Source organism: Coturnix japonica, chromosome 1 (genome assembly GCF_054131305.1).
Source record: "Coturnix japonica strain WE chromosome 1, WE-NBRP24, whole genome shotgun sequence".
Lineage (NCBI taxonomy): Eukaryota > Metazoa > Chordata > Aves > Galliformes > Phasianidae > Coturnix > Coturnix japonica.
Window position 1 is genome coordinate 113932008 of NC_140663.1, and position 15475 is coordinate 113947482.

The 15475-nt window shown below is 38.6% G+C and overlaps 1 protein-coding gene across 5 annotated transcripts in view; it reads left to right on the forward strand.

Annotated features, from left to right (window-relative positions):
* The window catches only part of ARHGAP6 (Rho GTPase activating protein 6), a 281961-nt gene extending 268281 nt beyond the window's left edge, over window positions 1-13680 (forward strand). For all 5 annotated transcript variants that reach the window (XM_015887037.3, XM_015887055.3, XM_015887045.3 and 2 more), the window contains 4 exons: window positions 2986-3083; window positions 9066-9319; window positions 11043-11123; window positions 11597-13680. In XM_015887037.3, the coding sequence (XP_015742523.2) occupies window positions 2986-3083; window positions 9066-9319; window positions 11043-11123; window positions 11597-12303 (1140 nt within the window). In that variant the 3' untranslated portion in view covers window positions 12304-13680. The remainder of the gene's footprint in view (window positions 1-2985; window positions 3084-9065; window positions 9320-11042; window positions 11124-11596) is intronic.
* The last annotated feature ends 1795 nt before the right edge of the window (window positions 13681-15475 follow it).

Here is a 15475-nt window from a genome sequence, read left to right on the forward strand (position 1 = left end):
CTTCCTTCCTTCCTTCCTTCCTTCCTTCCTTCCTTCCTTCCTTCCTTCCTTCCTTCCTTCCTCTTTCTCTCTTTCTCTCTCTCTTTCTTTCTCTCTTTCTCTCTCTCTTTCTCTCTCTCTCCTTTCTTTCTCTCTTTCTCTCTTTCTCTCTTTCTCTCTTTCTCTCTACTCACTCTTTCTCTCTCTCTTCCTTTCTTTTTCTTTCTCTCTTACTTTATCTCTTTCTTTTTGTAATGCTTTTCACAGTTCGAGGAAACTTGAGGTGCTATTTTTCCTTCCATAGCACAAGAAGAAAGTGACTGACCACCACTCTTGTGAGAAGTTCTGTTGCCCAGAGCATAGATGGCACTAAAAAGTTTTTAATAATACTTGAATAAGAATATCTGCAATACTTGAATTATCCTTACTGTTATTTTTCTTTAAGAACACTTTATGGCACACCACATCATACTTCAGGCACTTGTTCAGTGTGGAAGTGGCAGGACTTACTTAGGATTAGGCTAACCTTACATATGGTGTCTTTGCATTTTGACAGATTTATTTCTTTACCTTCTCAATGCTTGAATTTATAGCTGAAAGTTAAATGCAGTGCTGAAAAAAGAGAAGCTTTCTTTTGTGCTTTAGAGCAGCCCTTCAGATTGTCGACGGAGTTTAAAATCAGATTTCAAAATGAAAGCTTAGCTGCATGCGAGAATCAAAGGAGGATCAAACCTGTCACAGATGCTCTCCTGAAAGCTGAAAAAATGTTGATGTAAAATTTACAGGAATTCCTAACAGATGAGCATCTTTGGGTGCTTTTACTCTGCCCGTTCCCACTGCTTAACAAACAGTATGGCAAATCTACCAGAATGAAGCCAACCCATAACTTCTGTTTATACTTAACATTTGTGCTATTTAAAAAAGGATAAACATCTGGACATGAGGATCCAGATACAGCTGTAACATATAGTGTATTGATGCCAAGGTGCTTTTGTGCTTTGCTTGTTGTTAATGTTAGTAATATGCAAACATGTGGATTTAGCATAGAAGATGCTGCCCTTGCTTCATAGATACTAATGACTTTAATATCTAATTCCCATCAAGTTCAGTGGGTTTTAGAGATGCATTAGTACTTGTTGCAGGAATGTTCGAGGTACTGCTTTATACTAGTGTCTGAACAGTGCCCAGCACTTGAATCCAGGGAAGCTGAACCCAACCACCCCACCTGCCATGCAATTACGTTGCCTAGTGCCTAATCCATCCCTCCTGCAAAGAAGCAGAATGTAGAGTCTGAAATTTATTTTTATTGTTAGAGGCTACTATGGTTTCACCACAGAGGAGGCAGTTACACATTGCCTTCCTTTGACACTTCATTAGCGAGGGACAACAACTGCAAGGGTCCCCTCGCCCCTCTATGCCTCGATAGCTGTGAAACTCACCCCTAAAAACTCAAAATTATCTCCCCTAGTCCTGACAGCCCCAAGCCTTCTGAGCAGTCCTGGTGTGAGCTCAACAGATGCAGTTATTTCAGTGGTGCCTTGGCTTCTGCATGTCCTTACCTTACCCTTCTGTCACTGAACTTCAAGTTCTCATCCATCTTCTCAGCCATAATTGCCAGTTAAGCAATTATTTCAATAATGATTATTTCAGCTCTGTATCATCTTCCTGAGATGTGCATATAGTATTTCTCTCTATATATACATTTGTTTACACATATTTCTACACTTGCAAATTAGTAAATCAGATTGATATAAATTGCTTTCAGATGAATTCCTCTCAGTAGATTGTTACATGTTTAACAACTTGATTCTGAGATGAATAGTATGATAAAGACAGAAAGGTATGAAACCTGCTTCACTCTCAGATATTGTTGTATTGAGTGTATAAAAAGGCTTTCTGAACAGAAAAATCACACAGCACCAGGTTTTCAAAAATATGTTCCTATAAAGTTAAAATAATTTATTTAAAGACTAGTGTGCCATTGCCCATAGTTAAGAAATTTTTCCAGCATAGAAGTCAAAAGCAATATTTTAAAAGAAAGTCAGTCACACAATTTTTTCCTAAATGTTTTGAATCAGTTTGAGTTAAATGATGCCTATCTTCATTTATTTTCAAATAATTTCCTTTATCAAAGTAATATGTCCTTTCTGTAACATGACTTCTTAAATGCATACCTTCCAAACTGAGGTATTCCCCTGAGGAATCTATTAGTAATTCTATTCCTATTTTCCAGTAAATGTCGGGGAGAATAAATGGCCCATGAAGTGTGACCTGAAGGTCAAAAGATATAGGCTCTGACAAATTGCATCCAGAAGCAGATTGCACAGTTGATGACCCCTTGCTGAGACTGTCTAACCTGCAGCTCTATCTGTCATGAATCAGGCCCTAAGCAGAATTTACATGCTTCTGGATCCCAGAATTTGGTCATCCAGATATCTGAAGAATACAAGTTTATAAAGCTTAATTTAGGAAAATGTTTACCTTTAGCATCTATCACTGAAATGGAAGAATGGACAATGGAAGAACTTCAGAGATAGAGCTCTTACCATGAAATTTCCGTTTGAGAGGGATATAAATAAATTAAATGCCATGGAATATATAAAGAACCATTTTCCTTCCTGTGTAATTACATCTTGTGTTATTTCAAAAACAGGTGATATACAGTTGCTTGGAACTGAAATTTTTAAGTATCTCCAGATCTTTGAATGGAGATAGAAGATAAGGACCTTAAACTGGGGCTTTTGTGACTGCAGTATGTGAATAATCCCACTGTTGTTATAATACTCAACTGGACACCAATAGGATATTCAACAGTAATCAGCATTTGGCTTTGTACAAAGTAGTCCTCAGTCCTACTTTCATCTTTTATACAAAATGTCTCTTTTAAGTGGGAGCATCTGAATATTTATTTCATACACTATAATTGTAGATTAAGTGCTGCACCAAAATGGATATATGTGGCAGAAATATTTATCTCCAATTAATTATTTTTTGTTTTCGTGATAGGTTTCCCCTGATCTACAGAACGAAGTGCTTATTAGCCTATTAGAGACTGACCCAGATGTTGTGGACTATTTGTTGAGAAGGAAAGCTTCCCAGTCATCGTGAGTAATCAGTTTTTTCATCATCCTTGTTTCTTCTGGGAATTTCTATCTCCCACTGGAAGTGTTCTAAAGGTTGTAGTTTTCCGCGGCTCTTCTGCACTGTCTACAGTGGAGTAGAGAATCCCTCCACATTAAACAGACTCTGCCAAAGAAATGATGACTCTTGTACAGTGTTTTCTAAAGACGAATCTTCTTTCATGATTCAAAGAAAAGATTGTGTTCTGCTGCAGAGAACAGAATGACATGTACATAAAAATATTCAGTACACTATTATCTGGCAGGATGTTTTCTAGTAATTGGCTGGTTCATATCTTGGGTTTATTGTAGTCTTCAGTAAGAGGAAGTGTGAAACACACCCTAGAGTGCCTTAATACAATCACGGCTAACTATTTGACCAGTTTGTTGTTCTTTTTCTATTGTATACACTTGTGAACTAGGTAGGGCATTGTAAACAAGTTAATTGCTGCAGCAGCAGGCTTACAAAAATTCTTTGGATGTTATTTAATCATATACTTTGTGAAATATATGAAGAGAAAAAGAATCCCACTAGTCACTATTGCAGTTATGATACATAACATATTCCAACTTTGCGTATGCTTTATGTTTGCTTTCACTCATGTGCCTTAATGCTATGACTTTGTACATTTAGATTAACAGGACTCCTGGCTTTCTCATGGGATGCACAGTCATTGCCTTTATTCTAGTGAATCCCGATATTCCAGACTCTTAAAATTACAAAATTTGACCATCTTGCTTTAAGTAATTTTTAAGAGGTTTCCTAGATACTAAGCTCTCTGGGACAGATTGGGCTTTGTCTTCCTGTGTGTGTGTGAAAAGTGCCTAGTGCATTCAGGTTATAATTAAAATGGAAACTGTACAGTTAGCTACATTTTTTTTTTCTCTCTCCCTCTGTACATTGTACTTTTGACAGTAATGTAATGGTGTGTGTAGATTTAAATGAAGAAGCATGAAAGGAACAGTACAATTAGTACACTGGGGGGAAAGGCTACTTTAATTACAAAAACTGGAAAAAAAACAAAACTCCAAAATGTGGAATATATCATGTGTTGTAAAGGATGTTACTAGTCCATTAGTTTAGCCATATGAGCACATAACACGAGCAAATTATCACATATCATCTGATCTGTGGTAGTTGTCCGTGTTTTCGTTTAGTGTACTGCAGTTAAGAAATTCATTTAGTGTAATCTGACTGACAGCAACTAGCCATGTACATATTTTGTTCACAGAAAATGCCAAGTAATTAGTTACTTTAGATGTCTTTTACACTTGTTTCACATTTGCCATGGGTTAAAATTGCAAATCACGTGACAAATGGTAATAATATAGTACTCTGTAGAGACTTCCTTCTTTAAGCCCACAGTTTGAAATGATCATATTATTTATATTGCAAGACAATGAAAGCCTTCATGGTGGAGTTCACAATCTTTGTAAAAGGCATAAAATTGTATCTCATGTGTGAATTCACATACTAATTGAACATAAATTTATGTTACAAATAACTGTGAGTGAAAAATTTTATTGTTAGATCCTGTTTATTTTAAGTTAGTTGACCTTTCTGTGAGCATTCTTAATTTTCAGCCAACATGCACACCTACAGGAAAAAACAGATCCTTTGTGGGTAGCTGGTCACCACAGACCAGGTTTGTAAGAAAAGGTTACTAATCCGAATAGGAACATATTGGCTACACTAGTACCAATTTATTGTATTTTCAGCAGTGGGCAGATGAAGTGTCACTGAGATAGGAAAAACAATTTCTCATTTGCCTTCTACTCTGATATCATGTGAGTGATTTAGTCTTAACGTTAATGAAACATGTTTTCACTGTGATTACAGCTTCTTGGTTAAGATACTCCAGGAAATTAGAGAGAATGTTGCTTAGTGTTATTGCTAAGAGTGTGATGCTCTTAAGAGATCAATCTTCAGGGCATAATATTGACTTGTAGGTAATGCATTTATTGGTTATCTATTTTGTTGGAAGTGTGAGGCAGCAGAAAACAAGGAGATACTTGCCTTGATTTCATAGCAATGATTCTCCACCATATGTCCATACAACTCTTGAAATTGTACTGATTATGTACTCAAAATGGCATTCCAAATTTGGATCCACAGAACAGGAAACTTTAGATATTCACAAGAGAATCTTCATCAGAAAAGCTGGTTGGCTATATAATTTAGTGTGTGAAATCAACTTCAAGACTTTAATGTTACATTACTTACTCTGAAGGTCCTGTTTCTGCAACTGCTCTCACATCCCTTCCACTTTTGAGGTCACTGCAAATACTTTCTTGACTCTAATCTGACAGAAAACACAGTCTGTTTTCCTCCTCCAAGGAGGACAAATCAGGTGTTCCTCACCTTTCAGTTCTCTTAAGAGTTGAGCATCATGAATGGTGTGTCAGGGACTTTATGAAACATGGTCGTGGTAAAGCACTAATTAAAAGTGGCAGCAATTATGATGGCTGCTTTTGTGGATAACTTAACTTTTTGTATGTTGGCTTGATAAGAATGGAATTTGCAGTTTTCAGCTGTAAGTTGAAGAATCTTTAAGACAAAAATAAAATGTTTCTTATGAGTATTTATCACTTACCGTGGTTGCAAATAGAGCAAATGTATTTTAGAGTAATTTTAGAGTAAATGTGTTTTAAATTAATAGGATTTTCAAGTGCTTTTGAATGGTGATGATAGGTTTTAATCTACCCTAACCTGTGGCATCCAAGATGAGGTCATACAATAGTATGTTCATATACAGACCTGCAGAGGCTTCCTGAATCAGGGTCCTCTACCCTGTTACAGTAGCAACCAATCCTGCAAGAATCTGTTTTGTTGGTGGTACCTCAAATATATATGGAAATTGCTATTTCATGCTGCCAAGCGATCACACTCTTTATGGTTTGCCTCTTACAAGATATATAATCGGTTTTCCTGTCAGAATCATTCAGGTATAGCAGAAAAGGATTTCTGCCAAAACTGAAATGAGATTTCCTCTTTTCATGACCTGGACACCATTGGAAATGTAGGAATGTCCTCAGTGGAAGCAATTACTGTTATTAAAATTTTTGCAAGTCACTCATACTGGTAGGCTCTGGCAGATAACTTAAACACAGAAGGATGCCAGCTAAAAAGGAAAACTCAACAGTATTTTTGAACCAATATGTTATAGGTTCTTTCTGCAGCTTTCACACCTTTCAGTCAGATGGGGATACTTAAACACTTCTTAAATCTTTTCCTTAATGTAGTTCAAAGCCTGCAGAAAATATTTTACTTGCTTTCCGATTTCTGACATTTGGTAATATATAATCTACTGTTCTACTGCATATAGGTGAGTGCATATCCTGTGCAGGATTTACTTTGTTTCCATATTTTTCTCCCCAGTGTGTGGGCAGACAGTCTCAAAACAATGCAAGTGAAGATGAATTCTGAATTTTAGTAAATATCTGATTGCTAATGAATTCAAACTGCAAACCAAGCAGATGCAAAATCTTTGTTTTAAGGGAATTGTGGGAATCCATTCTTTATTTGGAAAGATGTGAGCCAAAGTTTTTTAGTTCTTAGATAGCATCTTAAAATTATGTATGTAAAGCAAACGTGTGAGATCAATCTACAGCTTCAAAGTATTCAATCCATTTTTAAGGTTTCTTACAATAATAATCTTAGTCTACAGGCATTTCCTTTTGTTTTTAAAACTTCTTTTCTAAACAAAGTTGAATATGATATTAGGTATAAATAATTGCATGAGTTTACTAGCAGAAGCTGTAAATGAGGTTGGAAGCTTGAAGTTTTCAAAGGCTTGACAGTTTCCATTTAAGTACATTTTTATCAGGAGCTCTGTCTTGAGGCAAGATAGACTATAAGAGATCATTCAAGGTAAGACATTAAATTGGTGCTTCACAAAGCTCAAGTTTATGTTCCCACATCCCTTTCATTTGCATTTCCCTTTGCCCTCATTCCTTGTGTTACCTTGCCATGGCTACGCAGGGCTAAACCTCCCTCTTTGTCCTATGCAGTGTAGTTAGGTTTTGGTCCCGCAAAGATGTACATGTGACAGGTCTTCCTGCTGTCAGTGTTAGTGTTAAGTATGTCTTTATGTTAACAGGATGAGGTTTAGATGACGCTCAGTCTAGAAAGCTGGAGAGAAAGACATTTGGTCACAGGAAATCTACAGATAGCTACACTGCTGCCCTTTTCTCTCAGGTCTTTCCGACTCTTCTAAGGCTCTCAAAACATTACTTAAATGCATCACATTTTGTCCCACATTCACTGCACAAGTTTGGGGTTTTTTTTAGAATTTAGGAGGTGAGAGAGAGGAAGTTGTAAGGAACAAAGAAGCAAGAAAAAAAAAAGAGAGAGGGAGAAGTTTCGATTGTGATAGCAATTTAGAAATTTCAAGTACATAAAGGCCAATAATTCTTCAGTAGCTGTAGATTTATTCACCCTGTCTTCATCTACAGCTTGGAATCTTCACAATTGAGAACACGATTTACAATTTCTTTTTAATGATTCTTCAACATTACTGTGCCAGCTGTTCTGGGCAGCCTGGAGCAGTACTGTTTAGCCAAATGGCAGCTCCCATTTTGTAAGCTGGCCCTCATTAAGTTTCAGAGTCAGTTTGGTGTTGGTTTCCTTGCTGGGGGGTAACTAAGAGAAAACCTAATTAAATCTCAACACTTTATGGTTCCTTTTACACTAAAAATAATAAATAAAAAAAAAAATCAAGTATTGAAAAACATACTAATCATGATGTTGACTGTATATATTTTATTGTTCAAGACATAGCACTCATAAATCAATGAGGGGGAAAGAAACAGCTTGAAAGAGGTATTAAGGTTTGTCAGTATCTGCATATCAATCTTTAGTTTGCTGCAGCTAGCCTGTCTTACCACTCCGTGTTTTCTTTATTTTCCTTCTTCAGTTTTACTTCATTTGTCTGGAACAAGGGTTGTTTCATAATGAGTAATGTACATTAGCTGCTCACTCAGTTTAAGCCTGATTTAACTCTCAGAAAGGCTGACCATTCTCAGTACACATGACAAGGAAGACCCTCTGTTGTAACACATACAAATACGGCATATATTAATGTGAGGTCACTGATAAAAGGAGTTTGGCTCAAGAGAAGAACAGATGGAAGATAAGCATCTAAGAAACAAAGATCGAGGGTCAGAGAAGTGAAAAATGAGTAACAAAAATATAAATGAGGGGCAACCAACAGAGAGAAAGTATGTTTGCAGAGTTCTTCTCCATATTCTTTGGGACATTCTGTGGCTCACAGATTGTCTCCTGTCCACTTGGTGAACTGTAAGAATTTGAGAGATCTCCTTCTATGTTTTCAACACACTTTAAAAATGAGAGGTTTCTCTCTGAGCCTGGGATGTACTTTTTGAAGGGGGCTTTGGTTGCTTATTTTGGGTCATAGTTAAAGCCAGTTGATTTCTGCATCCATCAGAAATATGATAGTCCTGATGCTATTCCTCCATAGAATATTTACCTTCTGATTCCTCCATAAGAGGTCCTGCTCACAGAGTGAGAGATGAGCTAAAGTATTTGCTTTCACTGACTTTGTATTACTGTAAAATGGAACAAGTTATTTTAGCATACTCTTATCATCAAACTAATCTTCCCTATCATGCCCTCAGATTTATTGTTGAAACAAGCAGAATGGTCAAGGTAACATAAGGAATTGATTCACTGTTTAATTTCCTGTGGTGAACTGTACAGCATTTGGTTTTTATTGTTTTCATACTTGATAGCAGCATCTTTTGATTTTTAGTGGCCTCTGCTGGCCACTCCATGGCATAAGTTTCACTCGTGGAAAATTCATTTTTCCTGCTTCTGAAGTGTTTTCATTTCAGCAGCTGTGACCATACCGTTGCATTTTATTTTCTTTGTGTGATGTCAGAGTGTGCACGTAGCTGTGAATGTGAAGCATTTTTCACTAACGTCATTTGTTTGACAACATTTCCCAGAAGCCCTGAGATGCTGCGGTCGGAAGGCTCCTACTCAACAGGAGAAAGACACTCTTCCATCGACTCCAACAAAGCTTCAAGCGGAGATGTCTCCCCATATGACAACAATTCCCCCGTTCTGTCTGAGCGCTCGCTGATGGCAACACAAGAAGAAGTTGTGCACAGCCCGGATAAGCTGTACAGGGTACCAGAACAGTACACACATTTGCAGCCTAAGACAAAGGAGAATTCTTCTGCACCACAGGCTGGAAAAGGTATATCCTCCTTGTGTTCCTCATTCTGAGTGACTGATGGGGATTTCTGATGTAGCTGAAAAGCGTCTGCTCTCTATTATCATCTATCAGGACTTGAGACTGTTGTAGTGTAACAGCCTCACAGGTAAGGACTGACTAGTACCCCTAGCTCAGCCACCTGTGTGGGATGCATTTAGTATTGCATTTTTCAAAATTTGGAGCGATTGCTCTTTACATCCAGCTTTTCATCCTTTTTCTGAGCATGCTAAAGACTGTTATTTCTAGTTCTGCTTGCCAGGACTGTAATACCTGCAGTGCTACGTCCCAGCCTTTGGAGAAATCTAAGTTTAAGATGTCAAGCTGTAAATTTTGTGCAGTTGAAAAGTGCTTTGCACTGGAGAACACGGCTGAGCTGCACAGCTTTACATCTGTTACCAATAGCACACCTAGCAGTACCAGCATAGGGATCCATAGTTTCCATACCTGCCTAGGGAGCGCACACCTGAATAATTTCTTCTGTGAAGAACTCTCATTAAAGCTGATAGCTTACAAGCTCTGCCAGATGCTTTTCATTTAAAAATGTCAGAAAATATTAACAGTTACTTTCATGAAATACACATATAGTGAGCCAAACTTAAAGGAATTTCAGTGTTTAGAGGTGCGAAGAATTGTTCGGTAAGTATTTTTATTTCAGAAGTAGTGGTTAGGCACTTAAGTCCATTTGGAATTAATGGGATTTAGACTACTATCCCAGTTGTAAGCTTTGTAAATGCCAGTGGGCATTTTTCTTCTTTGTTCGACATCTGAATCTCAGAACTGCTTTCAAAATGTGGTTAGGTTTCTGCTAAGTTGTGAACAGGAAATGAAACAAAGTTTCATCATATTAACCATTCTTTGGACTTTAATATGTATCACAACGGTAGCAAACTGTGAAGAATTAGGAAATTTCTTTCTGCCAGATGGAATTAGAAAATGGTGCAGAAAGGTTAGAATCCAGCATGAGGCCTAGTATGTGCATTTTGTTAAATCTGTTTTGTGACAGCACTTCCTTGCAAGAAGTACACTGCAGGTTGCTAGAGCATGCATTACAGTGACCACTGATACTGGAGGGCCTGTGGGAGCTTTGCCGTTCTTTCCCTTTGGGAAGCAAATGAACCGACTAACTTCTTTTGACCAAATCCTCCTGTTATTGTCCAAAGTACCCATTGACTTCAGTAAAGCAGAAGACAAGCAAAATTTCATTCTTTCAGCAAATTCAGGTGTCCCTCTCATACAGAGTTCACTAAATTCATTTAAAGGACCTGAGCCTGAAACAGTGAGTAAACGTTTGGTCTGTTTGTGCTAGGTGCACAGTAAGCCCAACACTAGAAGACGCTGACAACTCTGATACCTTGCACAAAGTCTTATGTGTCATCAGTGATAGGACCAGAGGGAATGGTTTCAAGGTACTACAGGGGAGATTCAGGCTGGACATTAGGAAATATTACTTCTCAGAAAGGGTGGTCAGGAACTGGAATGGACTGCCCAGGGAGGTGGTATTCAAGGAATGATTGGATGTTGTGTTGAGGGACATAGTTTAGTGGGAGCTATTGGTAATAGGTGGACTGGATGATCTTTTAGGTCTTTTCCAACCTTGGTGATTCTATGATTCTATGTCAATTTAACATACTGTTACATTTACATATTTCTAAATAGTGTCTTAATGGATTTGTCCTTTTATTTTCCTGCTCTCCTTGCTATTTAGATGTTTCAGAAGATCATTTTGATATCTGGGGCACCTGGCATTCAACGCTGAAAAGTGGCTGCAAAGATACAGGCATTGCAGGTCAGAACTTTCTCAGAACTTTTAAACCCAAAGCTAACAAAGGCAGAAACACTTTCCAGGTTTTGAGAAATCACAGTGACATTAGTAGGACAGCTCATGTTGCAAAGAGTTAAATGTGTAGGTAAAACACTGACTTTGAAAGGTTTGCTGTTCAGTCAAATGCAGAGAAGCACAATGATTTTACACGTGACAGAATTTTAAGACACAATTTTAAGACATTTTAAGAATAATTTTGAAAAATCATTTTCAAGTTACTTTGAAAACAGTTTTGAATAGTTCTGAAACTCACTATAGAAGGTAGACACAGTGCAGGAACTTGGAAGGCAATGGTGAAGCTGTTGAGCCTTTAACTGCATAGCCTGATGATAAAAATCCCCATCTCTCTTTGTGGTATGATACAAGGAAAAAGCAGTAACTTGTAGAATGCCACATAAATGACCACAGACTGACATCTTTCATACTTTGGTCCCCAGGTTCTTACGGAAACATTTACGAAAGCAGCTTGCTGCGGCCTGGACAGTGCTCTCTTTCACAAGGGAACCTCTCCATATATTCTCCTCGGTGGCAGGGCAGCTCCTCCGAACTGGATCATGGCAGGCAAGTCATGCGCAGGAGTCAGACAACTGCCGCTATTCCCGAGTGCCAGCTCCAGCCTGCCATGTCTCGGGTATGCAGTAATCCACACATTGAAGCTGGTGGTAGGTGTTTGGACCAGTCACGCTCCAAGTCGGAGCGGCACTTGACTTTAAGCAGTGTGGAGGACCTCACTGAGCATGACTCACATGCGGGTTGCTCACAGAGCATGGGCAAGCCCTCCTACAGCAAAGAGAGGCCACCACCTCCATACCCTGGGCAGCCCAAAGCAAGCCCTGCGTTGTCGCAGCAATCGAGCGTTTCTTCAACGTTGCACTCTTTGTGGAGACTTCAGCGCCATGACAAAAATGCAGGGACCAGAGCAGCTGGAGGGCCCGTTGTCAAAGCCCCCGAGCAGGCCATCTCCAGGCAGGAGCGCCTGGCCCCGCGCACCCAAGCAGGTAACATCTATTCGACGGCGGCTCACAGTCAGAACAGTAAAAATGTTTCGGAGCCAGACTGGCAGGACTGGCAAAGAGAGAGGTGGCAAATTTGGGAGCTTCTATCAGCTGATAACCCCGATGCCCTCCCGGAGACCCTTGTATGATCAGACTCCACAGAACTGCTTCTCATACCTATGCTCCCTCTCATAGGAAAACAGTGGCGACACTGGAAAACTGGGAGGTGCTTGTTTGTTTTCTACCGAATAAGTTACATGTAATTTTTTTAAACCTTGTTCACTTTAATTCCCTAACAGCACTGGCAAGCAGTCTATTTACAAATACAGTACGGTCCTGTTTTTCAGCAAGCTTGTGAGAAAAGAAGATGGAAGTGTTAGTCCAATAACCCTGTATGCATACATACGCTGTTTATAAGATAAAACTGTTGCTTCGATGTGGCTCAAATGTATTTATATATCTGCAGTTTGATGATTGTATATTCTGTCATGGGTATTGTATGATAATCCTATATTATGTTTTCATATTCAGACGTCAATCAATTGTGACTGCTTTTCTAAGAATCACTGCGCTTACGTTACCGTGATGTGTGTTGGAGTTCTATAGGAAGTGCACAAGCTGGTTTCTGTGCTTAGAACAAAAGACCTAAAGGAGAACGTTGTCCTTCTTTTCACTGCCTATCGAAAAACACTAAAATAGAGTGGAACATGAAAAGCCATATATTTTATAAGGGTAGTAGTGACTAGGAGGGTGGGGTGGGGGGGAATACCAAATATTTTTGTTCTTTTTTCTTATAAATATATTTGCAAACAAAATTAAAATTTGATATGAGATGAATGTTAAAAGTTTTTTTTTTTTTTTAGATTGTAGTAAAAGGTGGTTTGGGGAAATCAAATAAGAACGAGGCCGTGCCTAAACCAGTGAAAGATGTAGCGCAAAGGTCTGCCCTACCAGTCTAGAGGAAAAACGATGTTATGTATACAGGATATAATATATATATTTATAAATGTATGACTCTATATATTGTTCTAAAACAATGAACTGGAATCCAAATTTTAGAAAACCAAACCCAATACGTTGAGTTGTGTAACGGTAGAGAAAGAATATGGCTTTTTTCCTTTAAAATAACAAGGCTTCATCGAGACGAGGATATCTGCAGAACGGGGTCACACTGAATTTTGGAAGTGAATATGCCATGAGAAGAAGTTCACAGCTGCGTTTCTATACATACTGTGCCAAAGCCTGGGTCAGCAGTACTTCTTCGATAACTGTGTTGCGTTGTCAAATGTCAGTGTTTTATACGTGTTGCTTTCAAATTGCGAAAGCCTTTCTGGCCAGCAGGTGGCAATGTACTTCAGTATTTTAGAAGAAATTCTGTTATCACTTGGTAAGGGAAAGTGTATCATACCAAAAGAATTTTATAAAACTTGTTAGTCTTAATTTTAATGTCGTTGAAGACGTATTCAGTGATGTTGTCTTTAAGTTCTATCTTGTGCCATAACGATGGAATAAAAGGCTGAACAAAACAGTGAGCATATTTTTGCTCTTTCTTTTTCTGTTTTGTGGTAAGGTTTGTGTGAAATATGATGTGTTTCTGTTGTATTCCAGAATGTCTCTCTCAGAAACATCTGAAAGGCTAAGGTCCTTAAGGATCACTTTCAATTATGACTTAGGTGATAACGGCCCCAATTCAGGTATAAGGGGGCAGGATTTGGCCTTTGGCTGTCACTGTGCTATCTCACTGGCTGGCTCTTTTATAGGGATATGGAATACTGTGTTCAGAGTACATCTCAGCTCTGTGCCTTGATACCGGAGCTGATAGGAAAAGATTTTGTGCGTGTGTTGCACCAACTCTATGGCAGTTTATTACCAAAAGAAAAAAAAAAAAAGGAAAAAGTAGGTTTTCCCAAGTTTAAAAGTTAGGTAGTGGAATATAGGCAAAGACAGTAAAAGAGTTCTCACAAGCAATCACCATCATTTGATCTTGCCTCAGTATTGTTCCAGTCTTGATGCAGACTTGCTACAGAGAATTAACATTCCTTAGCAGTTCTATAAAACAGGCATTGTGTAAATCCTGCTGTAGAAGGTGCACTTCATTTTAATTCCCTTTCTACATATAGAAGCATCTGCACATTTCTGTCACTTTAAGCAGAAGTTGTCTGATGGTTACCTAGTTTCATACAAAGATTCCTTTTTGCCAGTACCTCTCTCTGTACAGCTGTGTACATAGGTGTGTATTACCGTCTGTTCGGTGTATATGCAAAAACGGGGAACAAATAACCAAACCACTGCTGAAGGACAATGTGTCTGCCCACATTTCAGTCTGCAATTGCATGGGAAGAAATCAGACAGAATAAATTCTGGTGATTTAAAAATAACACTGACTGAGAATGAATCATTTCTACTAATTTCATTTGAATAGTATAAAGTATCACAAGCAAGTTATGCATGCAGTGGTTGTAGGTTGTACCTGCTATGTAGATAGGTAAGCTCTAACACTTCTCTGTTTCAACAGTAAGTTTATTCTGGTTGCCTACGTTTCAGTAGGCTTGGGGAAGTTTACACTTTGCTACGTATGTGCAAGGGGTAGGGCTGGGACAGACCAAAAGCCCCTTCCTTCACTTTAGCTGGAGGTGTGAAAAGTTGTTAGGCTTGGGCAAAATACTTTGAAGGGAAAATAACATTTGAAAAGTCTATTGAATGATGTGACAGATGTGAAATGCTCTTCTTCACCTCCTAGTCCTCCTGCTCCCAAAAATACCAAAGAACAAAACAAAGGAGAAAAAAACAACCCCACACAGTTAGCTGTTCCAAATGTTCTGAGAAGGAAAATGTTCGCTGTAACTTTTAGCATCTGCAACATAGGAAGAATAGATAGGTGTGGAAAGTAACTGAATTACGGGGTCGATGTGTAAGGCCCTCTCTCCATTAGCTGGTCCAGAAACTACTGGAGTGTTTGAGTCTGAAGTGAGAGGATTCTTATTGCCACAGTCTAAGAAAGAGGAAGTGTAGAGTTTGTAATGAAGTATCTCCGCTGCCTGAGTCCTGCCGGACCCAGTCTCTGTTGACAGGTCATGCTCAGTCTCTGTTGACAGGTCATGCTCTGTGTGTGTCCATATTAGTGTTGGTGTCTTCAGCTACCAAAAGTAAAGGTGGTGGGAGGGCAAAGCAATGAATGCTTGGGTAACTTGGAAGCTCGTGCATTTGTTTTGGATGATGCGACATCAACAAGGGAACCCTGCTGAGGACTTAGACATTTGTCATTCCAGGATGAAATCAGTGATGGGATTTATTTTGATGTTTGTCTTGAACTTCAAAAGA